General features: G+C 44.8%; 1 protein-coding gene across 1 annotated transcript in view; it reads right to left on the bottom strand.

The window, feature by feature from the left end:
- Positions 1–12,907, bottom strand: part of LOC122816858 (nuclear receptor coactivator 3-like) — a 557,677-nt gene that overhangs the window by 34,191 nt on the left and 510,579 nt on the right. Inside the window, exon 5 of the mRNA XM_044089921.1 lies at positions 6,607–6,757. Coding sequence (XP_043945856.1) covers positions 6,607–6,757 — 151 coding nt within the window. The remainder of the gene's footprint in view (positions 1–6,606; positions 6,758–12,907) is intronic.

Below are 12,907 nucleotides of genomic sequence, written 5' to 3'. Positions count from 1 at the left end.
TCTGGAGCAATCAGTATCATCCTTGGTCTGTCTGCTCTTGCTTTCAAGAGCACCTTGGGCAGAAGAGGCAAAGGTGGGAAAGCGTAAACTGTCCATGCTGCCCAACTGAAAGAAAGGGCGTCCACTCTCCAGGCCTTTGGATGAAAGGTCCTTGAACAGAACTTTTCCAATTGATGATTCCTGTGGGAGGCGAAGAGATCTATGTCTGGCCTTCCCCACGCTTGGATTATCTTTGTAAACACTTGAGGATGCAACTTCCATTCGTGTGGGTCTATCATAATTCTGCTTAGATTGTCTGCCAGTGTGTTTTCCAAACCTGGCAAGTACTGTGCTTGAAGTTCGATTTGCCATTCCTGAGCCAAGTTCCAAAGTGACATGTCTAGTCTGCACAGGGGGTATGAATGTGTTCCTCCTTGTTTGTTTATGTACCACATTACTGTGGTGTTGTCTGTTCTTATCAATAATTGCCCTGGATGCAAGAGGTCCTTGAAAGCTGTAATTGCATTTATCACTGCTAGCATTTCTTTTTGATTGATGTGAAGGTGCTTTTCCTTTTGGGACCATTTGCCCTGAATGCACCTGTCATGTGCGCCCCCCAGGTGTAGTCTGAGGCGTCTGTTGTGATGACTTGATTTGCTTGAGGCTTGCAGAATGGAAGACCTGTGTTTGCTTGACATGCTTGGGCCCACCATAGAAATTCCTTTTGCAAACATGGAATTATTGGTATTATTGTTTCCAAACTGTGGCTGTGTTGAGACCATAGGTTTTTTAGGTACCATTGAAGTTTCCTCATGTGCAACTTTGCACATGGGATTAAAAGAATGCAAGATGCCATGAAGCCCAGAGCCTGCAGGATTTTCCTTGTACTGAGCCTGGTACAATTTGCTAGTATTTTGAAGTACTGAGTTAGTTGCCCTTGTTTTTCTGGCGTGAGGTAGGCCATCTGGGTGTTTGTGTCCAAGTTGGCACCCAGGAAAGTTATTTTCTGAGATGGTGTTAGCCTGGATTTCTCTTTGCTGACTGTGTATCCCAGAGAATTTAATAACCGTGTTACATAAGCCAGATGTTCCAGAAGTATGTGCTTGCTGTCCGCTTGGATCAGGCAGTCGTCCAAATAAGGGTAAATTTGTATCCCTTGAAGTCTGCAGTAGGCAATTACTGATGCCAGGCATTTCGTGAATACTCTGGGCGCAGTAGATAAGCCAAAGGGCAATGCAGAGAATTGATAGTGGATTGAACCTGCAAGAAATCTGAGGTATCTTCTGCAGCTTTGTCTGATTGGGACATGCAGGTATGCCTCCTTGAGGTCCAATGTTACCAGCCAAAACTCCTTGCCCAGCATGGGAAGAAGCTGCTGTAATGTGAGCATCTTGAATTTTGATGCAGTAGAAATGTATTTAGGATGGATAAGTCCAAAATGGGTCTCCAGTCAGTTCCTTTCCTTGGTACCAGAAATAGTCTGGAATAAAAACCTTGACCTTGTTCGTGAGTAGGTACACCTCTTGAATAGCTTTCATGTCTGAGTTTTGAAATTTGTCTGCCCTTTGATTGTGTGGCAGGTTTGGCATGCCTCTCATTTTTGGAAGAGTGTGAAAATGAAATCTGTAGCCTCTGTTTATAATGTCCAGGATCCATTTGTCTGTTGTGATAATATGCCAACTTCTTGTAAATAATGCCAGCTTTCCTCCCAAGGGAGCTGCCAGCTGAGACTTGCTTGGCATGAAAAGGAGGAAGTCATTGGGTTTGTTTTCTGTATTGTTGTGCACTGTCTTCGCCACCTCTTGGTGCTGGAGTTTGCCATTGTCTGCCTCTATATGATCCTTGAGATTGTCCTCTGCCCCTTGTGCGCCTGTATCTACCTCTTTGGGGCTTGTCCGTGCCTGGAAAGGACCAGTTTTTAGAAGGCCAATTTCTGCTAAAACGAGGTGGTTGTACCTGTAGAAAAGCCTTGACAGTTTGCATAGATTTAGCTTTTTCTTCCATTTTCCGTAGTATCTCCTCAGCATTAGTACCAAACAGTACATCCTTTTGTAAAGGAGCATCTAGTAGTTTAGCTTTAACATGATCAGGCAAGCTTTGCTCCCAAAGACAGGCATGTCTACGAATAACTGATCCTGTAACAGCAGCCCTACTTGAGGCCTCTAAGGCATCATAGCCACATTGCAAGGTCTGTTTACCCACTTGTTCTGCACTATGCATCATATCCTGCAATTCCTTCAAATCTGGTTGTTCAGGTTGAGACATTTTACTTCTTAATTGTGATAACAGAAACTGCTGATATTTAAGCATATGGAACTGACAATTTAAGGCCCTCATGGCCAGGGTGGCTGAGGTGTATACCTTTTTTCCCCACCTTTCTAAGGATCTAGATTCTCTTTCGGAAGGTAGTGGATTCTTGGCAGTAGAGGCCTTCATTCCCTTGGGGCCTTGAGAAATGGTTTCAGGGTCAGCATTATGACTTTTGAAAAGAAATTGGTGAGAGTTAGGAACTCTGTAGTACCTATCAGGTTTGACTGGGGCAGGAGGCAGGGAACCCGGATTAAGACAAGCCTCCGAGTAAACATCATCAAGTATGCCCAAGACAGGCGGTATCGCCAGAGGTCTGTGTTGAGGTAACAAAAGAAATTCCCTAAGCCTTTTCTTGGAATCAGAAAAGTTTTGGCCTTCCCAATGGAAGTGTTCCCTCAAGGTGTGCAAGGTTTCCCCAAAAGAAAAATCCTCTGGGGGAGATACAGAAGGAATGGACTGCTCTGCATCCGAATCTTCATAAGGGGAGTACGAGTGTTTCTCTACATCAGAATGTTCTGAGAAAATGGAGCCCTGTTCAGAACAGAGAGAATCTTCCTCCACTCTGGGTCTTTTGTCTGGAGGGGGTTGGGAACCCCTGATAAGAGTAATTAAATCCTCAGCCATTTTAAGCATCTGTTTTTTAGGCATGGGGCCTGGAGATGGGCCCTGTGCAACAGGCCTCTTGGGATGCATGGCTGATTTGGACTTAGTAAAGGCCTTAATGGAAAAGGAAGATGAGGGTCTAAAGACACCCTGGGTGGAAGTGGACCTGTCCACATTAGGAGGCTCAACACTCACAGTGGCTTCGGTGGTTGTAGTCTGAGTTAGGGCCGAGGTACCTGCGGTCTCGGTTACAGAAGACACCGCCAAGGAAGTGTCGACGGTAGTCAGGGACTGCATAGGCGTCTCGCTGAGAACCGGACCACGTGCAGCCGGTTTTGGCGTGGTGTCGGTTGAGACCTCGCGTGTCGGTCCTTGTCCTTGCGTTTTTTGGACAAAACGGTAGTGGGAGTCTCCGACGACATTTTATAATCAAAGGCTTTACCAAAATAATGTTGGGCGAACTCCGCCCGACGCTTAATAGTGCGTTTATTGAAAGTAGCGCAAAAGCGACAGCCCGAGACGTCGTGGTCTGGGCCTAAACAAGGTATGCAGAGGGGAATGGAAATCCTTATGCGGTATTTGCTTCCCACAAGAAATACAATTGTTAACTTTGTCTGACATCGGTCTGAGGCAAGAAAAGTTTCCCCAACGGGGTACTTAGCTTTAAAGAAGACTTCGGTTTCCAATTTTTCGTAAATTCAGGAGCTGGCCGACCGGCACTTGTGAACTGCTTCTGCTTCGGGCACCGCGCGGCAAAAAAGACTGAAGAAAATGGTGTCGGCTGTGTCTTATATACCCCTGTTGCACTGACGTCAGGAAAGAAAGCGACAACAACCGACGCTGGACCTAGACTTTGGAATTCGGCCGACCGAGGACCCGCCTGACGGCAGAGAACCCATCTGTGATTACTGTAGCTGTATGCACGATGAACATCTTGGGACCAACACTGGAGTGTTGATATCGATCACCTTGACCAGCTCTGAGGACAGTGGAGCCAAAGAGGTAGAACAATTGTCCAATTTTGAAATTTTCTGAGGAGGTCCAGATAAAATATTTGGTGTGGGAGAATGTCTCTTGGCCTACTTGACCTTCTCTTTTTTTGAAGAAGGAGATCTGAAATGTGAGGATGAAGAGCTGGCTAAATCCTCAAATGAAGGCTTAAGGAGACCTTTCAGTATCAGTTTGTTCTTCCTTTCCTGGAGAACTCGAGAACTGAAAGAGTGACAGAAAGAACATGTTTCCTAAAGATGTATGGCACCGAGACAGTAAACACAATTACTATGTCTGTCAGTTACTGACATTTTTTGAGAGCATTTCAGACACTTTTTAAAACCCAAAGGTCTATGATCCTTAGACATGTTTACTCGAACAGAAACACAAGGGAAGGCAGAAAGAGAGGGCAAGGTCCTCTAACTTAAATGGGCCTAGCCCTGTTGAGGAAACACCAGAAAAGGTTAATATAGGACTAGGTCCTCTAATTTGAACGGACCCAGCCGTAAACAGAGGAGAAGCTATGTCAAGAAAAACGCTACCAAAAAATTGCAAAAATTCAACAACACGCTAATAAGAATTAGTAAAGACACTGCACACAGCTATCAATTATAGTACTATTCTAGTGAAAAATACAATATTAGAATAGGTCCTAACCCAAACACAGACCTGCGCCAAGATATGTAAATATAGCAAAAACTAGCACACAAGCAAGGGATACCACTCAGGGAACAAAATGGGCCTGTGGAAGCAACGGCCAACAAGTTCTCAATAACAACTTCACAAATTGAAAAAACACACTACTATTCCTATGTATAATAACTACGACTAAGCTATATAAACTAAGCTAATACTATGATGACAAAAATATCACTATAAACAATAATAATGAAGAAAAATCCAACTTAGCCACGGCCAAGAAAGAGCACTTCTGAACTCGTAGACACGGCAAACGAGATCTGTGGATTCTTACTAGTGCACTATGGGATACCTACCTTGCCACGAGCCAACCGAGAGACCTTGAGCTTTGTAATCGGCCGAGTCGGAGCCAAGGATTGGCTCCAAACCCATATGTAAGAATGAAGATGAGATAGGACTATAGAACATCAAATGTTATCAAGGTTTGAAACCAGGCAAGTGACACAAAAAAACTAACTGCAGCACATGACAAGCACCTTCTCAAAGTGCAGGAGCTTCTGGGGATAAATGCCAAACTGAACTGAAAACCCATTGAAAGTACTCTGACATTAGACAACCTTTACAATTTAGGACAACACAAAGTTGACTACTTACTGAAGAACACTAAGAGTAGTGATGTGCTGCTGAGGCAAGCGTCAGCCACAGAGTGCATTAATCTTTGGTGTAAGACACTGGGAAAGTTGAAACTTCCTAAAGTACTTTCCTACTCTCATTGCAGTTAAAAGAAAGTGCAGTCCAAAGCTCCTGAAAGTGTAACAGGCCACTTGTGTCCATTTACACTGCCATGTGGACACATGCAACTTGATATTTGAAATACTCTCTGGATCTACAGCTCATCTGAAGCAAATCCTTCATCTGTTTGATGCATCACTGCTCTGCTTAGAAGGAGAAGGAATCTCCCTCTACTCTCAAAGGTCTGCACTAATATAATCACTCACACAATCTCTCAATGACTACACTAATAGAAACACTCAACTACTCTCTTAAAAACTACACTAATATAAACATTACAGCTACTCTATCCTGAGAATGCACCAATATAAACATTTACAATTACTTTGTCAGGGATGGTCTCCTGAACTGCACGAATATAAACTTTACAATTAACTTTCTCTGGAAGTGAACTAATAAATATTCACAATTACTATGTCGGTGATGGACTTTGAGATGACTTCTGGGGAGGCACTATTACAGGCCATCATACCAGTTACTGTTTTAGACAGTGCCCTGAGAAACATTCATAACTACTCTCTCAGAATCTGTACAAATATCATCCTTGTAGCACTGAATTTTAGACTATCTGGGAGTATTTTACACAGTGAGGAGTTCCTAACCAAGTTATCCATGTTTACAAGTGCAGTGTTAAGTGTTTCAAAAGAGAAAAAGACAAGCTGAAACATCTACAGCACAATCTCTGTTTTCAGCAACGAGACCCAGGTATTCACAAAACCTACCCCCCCCCCCCATATCACTGAGACCGACTTGTTCCTATCAGTTCCACAGTGACAGACCACAGCCACAGCTTTACCATTTACAAGTTGCAGCATAAGGTAATAAAACCTGCAGATGTGCATCACAAGAGAGTAGAAAAATGCAGGTATTTAGTACAGTTAGTGAAAATTAACTACAAAAGTAGTTTAATGCAACCTCTTCCTTAATGAACTTCAACCTCAATGCTTCTGCATAGTCTTTCTAGATGCAAACATGAATCTTGGCCAGAAACACGATCAATCTGGTCTCTCTTGTCACCTACACTTTCCTCTTCCTGTTTTTACATTACACAATGCACATGGACTTCTGACAGAAAAAAAGTTAGCTAGAGGAAAGAAAGGCATGGTAAAACCTTCCAATTTAAGGATGCCTGCACATTTCGGAGACAATGAGCTTTCTATCTTCTGAAACAGATCTCAAATATCAACCCCAAGGAGTGCGTACCCACAGCACTTGTCCTTTACTGTTAAACACATTCAAAATATCAGTCTGAATAATGGAGAGTCCACCATTTTGAAAAAGTATTATTCTTACCTGCTCTGGACCCATTGGCATGCCAGACATTGGGTTCATGTTCATTTGCCCTGGCATAGGTGTCATATGTGTTCCAGTGCCATTAATGTGCATCACAGTGCTATATGTGCCTGGATTCCCTGGATGGCTAAACTGCTGCTGTGCAAAAGTACTGAAAGACAAAAAAGGCAGGTATGATAGATTTCAGCTAAAAGGGCGAGTGGTAATTTTAACTGTTTTCTTAAGAAAGTACAGTTGTGTACACTTACCATAAATGTAGATGTTTTGGTGTATTCACTGTTGCAGTCATCACACCTAGGTTATCCTGCCAGGGGTAGCCCTCAGTTGGCCTGAATACCAGAGGCTTAGTATTTCTGCATCTGTTGCTGTCGCTTCAAGACTGTCAGGTCGTTAGTGGTATAAAAACAGGCAGCCGACGCCATTACATCAGTTTTTCTTGCCCCAAATGTCAGGAGCCCCCAATAGGGAGCTACGTTATGGTGGAGTAACACCACCAGTAGAAAGAAAATATCAATAGCCCTGTAAGGGTGAGGAACAGAGAGACAGAGAGAGAAAAGGGGGCTGGAGGGTGGGAAACCAGGACTGGAACAGTGAATACACTCGAACATCTACATTTATGGTAAGTGTACACAACTGGACTATGTTCTTCGTGTTCAATGTTGCAGTCATCACACATGGGTTGATTTCCAAAGTTAAGGAATGGGTGGAGGCAGTCAAGAAGAGTTGGGGCTGCCTAGTATGCCCTGCAGGACTGCGGCTGCAAAGCCTGTCCTGGGTTTTGGAGAGATAGGCAGGTGGTAAAGCTTGGTGAAGGTATGAACAGAACTCCATGTTGTTGCTTCCAAGATGTCCCTGGTAGAGACCCCTCTGAGAAAGGCTGCAGAGGTTGAAGTTGCCCTAGTGGAATGTGTTATGACCCCCTGTGGGGGTGGTTTCCCATGGTGTTTGTAACAGAAATGGATGCAGTGTGCTATCCATTTGGAGATGGTTTGTTTTGATATGGCTTTGCCCTCTGCCCCTTGTGCAAAGCTGACTAGTGACTGGTCAGATTTCCCAAAGGGCTTAGTCCTATCCAGGTAGAATCTGAGCCGTCTGTGCACATCTAGAGTGCAGGATCTTTTCCCCTTTACTTTGAGGTTTAGGAAAAAAGGTGGGCAAATGAATAGATTGGTTGAGAGCCACACTGGACACCACTTTAGGCATGAAAGTTGGGTTAATCCTGAGGGAGGCCTGGTCAGCATGAAAAATGATGAAAGGTTTCACAGCCATAACTGCTTGTAGCTCAGACACTCTTCTAGCTGAAGTGATGGCCAGAAGCAAGGCTGTTTTCCAAGAGAGGAATTTTAACTCCGCTGAAGCTGCAGGCGCAAGGGGGGAGGGGCGTGAGGTTTTCCAACACAAAGTTAAGGTCCCAAGCAGGGGTTGGGGCTCTTCTTGGTGGCCTTAAGTTGTTAGCCCCTCTCAGGAACTGCTTGATGACAGGGTGTGAGAAGAGAGGTGGCTCAGTGCTGTAATGTGCTGAGATGGCAGAGGTATGGATTTTAATGGAAGAGAAGGATAGGCCCCTGTGGAGTAGGTCTGCTAGGTAATCCAGGATGAGAGGTAAGGAGGGCTGTGCTGGGTCAGCTCCTTTAGTCTGGATCCAGGAACAATACCTTTTCCACTTGTCAGCATAGGATTTTCTAGTACTGGGACGTCTGGCTTAATGTATGTCAGCCAGGACCTGTTTGCTTAGTCTGGCCACTGGAAGAAAAGTCAAGGAATAAGCTAGGCTGCTAGGTTGAGGGTCTGCAACTGTGGATGCAAGAACTCTCCCTCCTGCTGAGTCAGGAGAGTTGGAATCTGGGGGAGATGTCATGGAGACAACGGGGACAGACTGCGCAGTAGTGGGTACCAGTGTTAATGTGACCAGTCTGGGGCAATCAGGATTACCCTTGGTCTTTCCTCCCTTATTTTGAGTAATACTCTGGTAGAAAGAGGTAGAGGGGAAATGCATAGATTGAGAGGTTTTCCCACTGGAAGGATAGGGCATCCACTTTCCAGGCCTTGCTGCGAGGCTCCCTGGTGCAGAATTATCTGAGCTGGTGGTTGTATGGGGCGGCAAATAGGTCCACCTTCAGGGTATCCCATTTTTGGGTCACAAGGCTGAAGGTGTTGTGGTCTAATTGCCACTCGTGTGGGTCTAGGAGATTTCTGCTTATGTTGTCTGCCACAAAGTTTTGGTTACCTGGCAGAAATTGAGCTTGCAGGTGAATATGCATGGCTGAGGCCGTGTTCCAAAGTGTCATGGCTAGCCTGCAGAGTGGGTTCCCCCCTGCTTGTTGATGTACCACATTACTGTGGTGTTGTCGGTTTTGATTAGTAGAGGCCCCGGAGCGAGTAGGGATCTGAAGACTGTCAGAGCACGCTGAACAGCTAGCATCTCTTTTTGGTTGATGTGCAGATGAATTTGGTTTGGTGTCGAGCGGCCCTGAATGCACCTGCCGTCCAGGTGAGCACCCCAGGCATAGTCTGATGTGTCTGTAGTTAGGGTCTGGGCGGTGTGGGGTTGTGAAAAGTGAAGTCCCTTGTGGTTGCAACCTGCTGCCCACCAAAGAAATTCTTTCCTTAGACAAGGTATCATAGGTATAACAGTTTCCAGATTTTGAGAATGTTGACAGCAAAGGCTTTTTAAGTATCACTGAAGTTTCCTCATACGCAGTCTGGCATATGGAATTAGTAGAATGCAGGAGGCCATAAACCCTAGTGCTTGCAGGATTTTCCTTGCGGAAAACTGGGTTCTGGTGGGCAGTTGAGATTAGCAGCTTGTCAGGTAAGCTTGTTTTTCTGGAGTTAGAAATGCCATCTGGGATGCTGTATCCAAGCTTGCTCTCAGGAATACAATTTTTTGACTGGGGACTAGTTTGGATTTCTTTTTGTTGATAGTGTACCCCAGTAAGGTTAGTAGGTCCTTTACAAATGTCAGGTGCTTCAACAGCTTTTCCTGACTGTCTGCCTGAATCAGGCAGTCGTCTAAGTAGGGGTAAATTTAAATATTTCTTTGTCTGCAAAATGCAATGGCTGGAGCCAGGCATTTTGTGAAAACTCTGGGAGCAGTGGATAAGCCAAAGGGAAGTGCAGAGAACTGATAATGCATAGATCCTGCCCTGAAACGTAGACATTTCCTGCAAGAATCTCTGACTGGGATATACAGATAGGCCTCTCTGAGGTCTAGATTAGCTAACCAGGCATCTTTGGACAGCATAGGGAGAAGTTGCTGCAGGGTGAGCATTTTGAATTTTGGTACCACCAGGAAGGTGTTTAGAATAGATAGATCTAAGATTGGGTGCCACGTGCCCTCTTTTTTGGGTACCAGAAAAAGTCTGGAATAGAAACTTTGGCCTATCTGATCTGCAGGAACAGGCTGAATTGCCCATATGGAGAGCAGGGAATGAAGTTGGTTTTGTGCCTCTGCCCACTGGTCTGGAGTAAGATCTGGGAACCCCTATGGGGTTGGCAGCATGTGGAAATAAAATTTGTACCCCTGGGACACTATGTTGCGGACCCATCGATCGTTGGTGATGGAGGCCCAGTTTTTTTTGCATGGGAAGGAAGTTTACTTCCTAGGGGCATGAGCAGATGGGCAGAGGTGACAGGAGGAGTTGAGAAGTCATTATGAATTCTATCCATAAGGGGGTGGCTTAGCACTCCCTGGTTTAGAAGTGGAGGTACTCCATTGCTTAGATCTCTGCATACCCTGAGACTGCTGTCTGGTGGGTCCTGTTTCCCCTAGGTCTAGTCTGAGGTGGCCTTGAGGGGGCTGGAAAGGACCAATGTTTTGAGGGGCAATGCCTACTGAATCTTGGAGGCTGAACTTGCAAAAAGTCTTTAACTGTCTGCATAAACTTCGCTTTTTCTTCCATCTTTTTTAAAACCTCTTCTGCTTTGGTGCCAAACAGATTGTCTTTGGTTCAGTGGTGCGTCCAATAATTTTGATTTGACATTGATCTGGCAAGGTCTGTTCCTTAAACCAAGCATGCTTTCTAAGTACAGAACGTGCGACTGCTGCCCTGCAGGAAGCTTCTAGGGCATCAAATCCATACTGCAGGGTATGTTTACTGATTTGGATTGCAGAATGCATTTCTGCACAGTCAGGGAAGGTAGATACTTTTTGTTTAATGAGTTCCATGGTATATTGCTGGTATTTCAGCATGTAGAACTGACAATTTAATGCTCTAATGGCAAGAGTTGCATAGGTATATACTTTTTTACCCCATCTGTCTAAGGCTTGAGAATCCCTGTCCGAGGTGGTGGGATTCTTAGCTGTGGTTACTTTTATTCCTTTAGGCCCTTGGGAGATGACCTCTGGATCAGCAGTAGGATTCTTGAAAAGAAATTTGTAAGAGTCAGGAATTCCAATACAGGTCAGGTTTCCTGAAAGCAGGAGGTAAAAGTATCAGGAGTTAGACTGGATTCCATAAAGACATCATCACAATATCCAGAACTGGATGGATAGCCAAGGGTCTGTGCTGTGGTAAATCTAAAAATTCCCTGAGTCTCTTTTTGGACTGAGGATAATCCCGACATTCCCAATGGAAATGCGCTCTCAAAGTGTGTAGGGTTTCACCAAAAGAAAAATCCTCTGGAGGAGAGGCAGAAGGAATGGATTCCTCTGCACCTGAATCCTCATAAGCAGATAAGGGATGTCTTCATAATCAGAAACCTCAGAGTCGTTGGACTCTTGGTCAGATAAAGCTGCTGGGGACAAGTCTCTTTTTCTTTTAGCAGGAGAAGCATGATAAGGTCTTCAGACATTTTAAGCATCGGTGATTGTGGCAAGGAAGCAGGCTCGTGAGTTTGGGTCGTCGGTTTTTTAGGCATAGCTCGTACTCTGGGCCTTAAAAACTCGTTAGTTTTAGAAAAAAACTGAAGACGTGAAAGAAGTCAGTTTGTGTCGAATATCGGTAGTGCGAAGAACTTCCTCAGAAGCCATGCATAGCGGCTCCGGACCCATCCAAGGTAGAGACATCCGCAGGTTCCCTAGTCAAATAAGAGTCGCGTGGCATTACGGACTCCGAACGGGTCTCGGTAGCGGCCTGCAAATCCATCGATGCAGGCATCAGGGGCTGCGAAAGCACCTCACTGAGTACCGGTGAACTGGCGACTAGCTTAACAGAAGCATCATCGGCAGTTTTGGACCTGTGCCATCTGTCTCTGTCTTTATCCTTACGTTTTTCTGGAAGATCGGTAGTCAGATGGCTTACTGAAGCCATTTCGGAATATGGAGATCTAGAGCGAAAGTATTTAGCTACAATAAGGGCCTGACAACGAATAGTTCGGGCGTTGGACAAAGCACAAAACTGGCAGCAAGGGACGTCGTTGGTCTGGGCCTAAACAGGTAACGCAGTAAGAATGGAAATCTCGGTGTGGTATATGCTTTCCACAGGCGAGACAATTGTTAACTTTTTCTGACATCGGTTAGAGCAAGAAAAAAGGTTCCCCAACGGGGTACTGAGCTTTAGAAGACTTCAACTTCAATTTCAGAAACAAAAACTCTGGTAGCGGCCAACTGGCACTCATGTGAACTGCTTCTGCTTCGGGCTCCTTGGCAAGAAAGACTGATGTAATGGCATTGGCTGCCTGTTTTTATACCACTGATGACCTGATGTCAGTCCTGGAGCGACAGCAACCGACGCAGAAATACTAAGCCTCTGGTATTCGGGCCAACTGAGGGCTACCCCTGGCAGAAAACCATGGCATCAGAAGTTGGGCAACATTTTGTTTTTAATTACATTTGTTGTCTTGGAATGTCTAACTTAGCGAATTCCACTTTCAGTGGAGTTCTGAGGTAAATGGTTATGAAAGGGAATTAGCACACAAAGGGTAAAGAAAACAAATGTTTTTTTCAGATTTAACAAAAAACAGAAAAAAAAGAATGTAACTGTGTGGGATACTCTGTTGCAAATTTTCCAGCAATAGAACTGTTTCAATATAATTACAAGTGGAAATTATGTCACTGGTGTATGCGCAAAGTACAGTTTTGTACCTACCATAAATGTAGATGTCCGAACAGGATAGCATCTGCAGTCATAACAAATGGGTTGTCCTGTCGTCAGGCAGCCGGATTCCAAAGTCTGGGTCCGGCTTCGGCTGATGTCGCACTTCACCCGATGTCATCTCTGCTGGTCTTCGGGTATAAAGGCATCAGCCGACGCCATTTTCCTCAGTGTTTCGTGCCCCAGATGCCAGTTGCCCACTTGGAAAGCTAAATTTTGGATAAATGCCAAGGTATGAGGTATTTGTTTCCCACAAGTTAAACAGT

This window comes from Protopterus annectens, chromosome 12.part0, assembly GCF_019279795.1.
Source record: "Protopterus annectens isolate FY-2018-M chromosome 12.part0, PAN1.0, whole genome shotgun sequence".
Classification (NCBI taxonomy): Eukaryota; Metazoa; Chordata; order Ceratodontiformes; family Protopteridae; genus Protopterus; species Protopterus annectens.
This window is presented reverse-complemented; position numbering and strand designations above follow the sequence as displayed.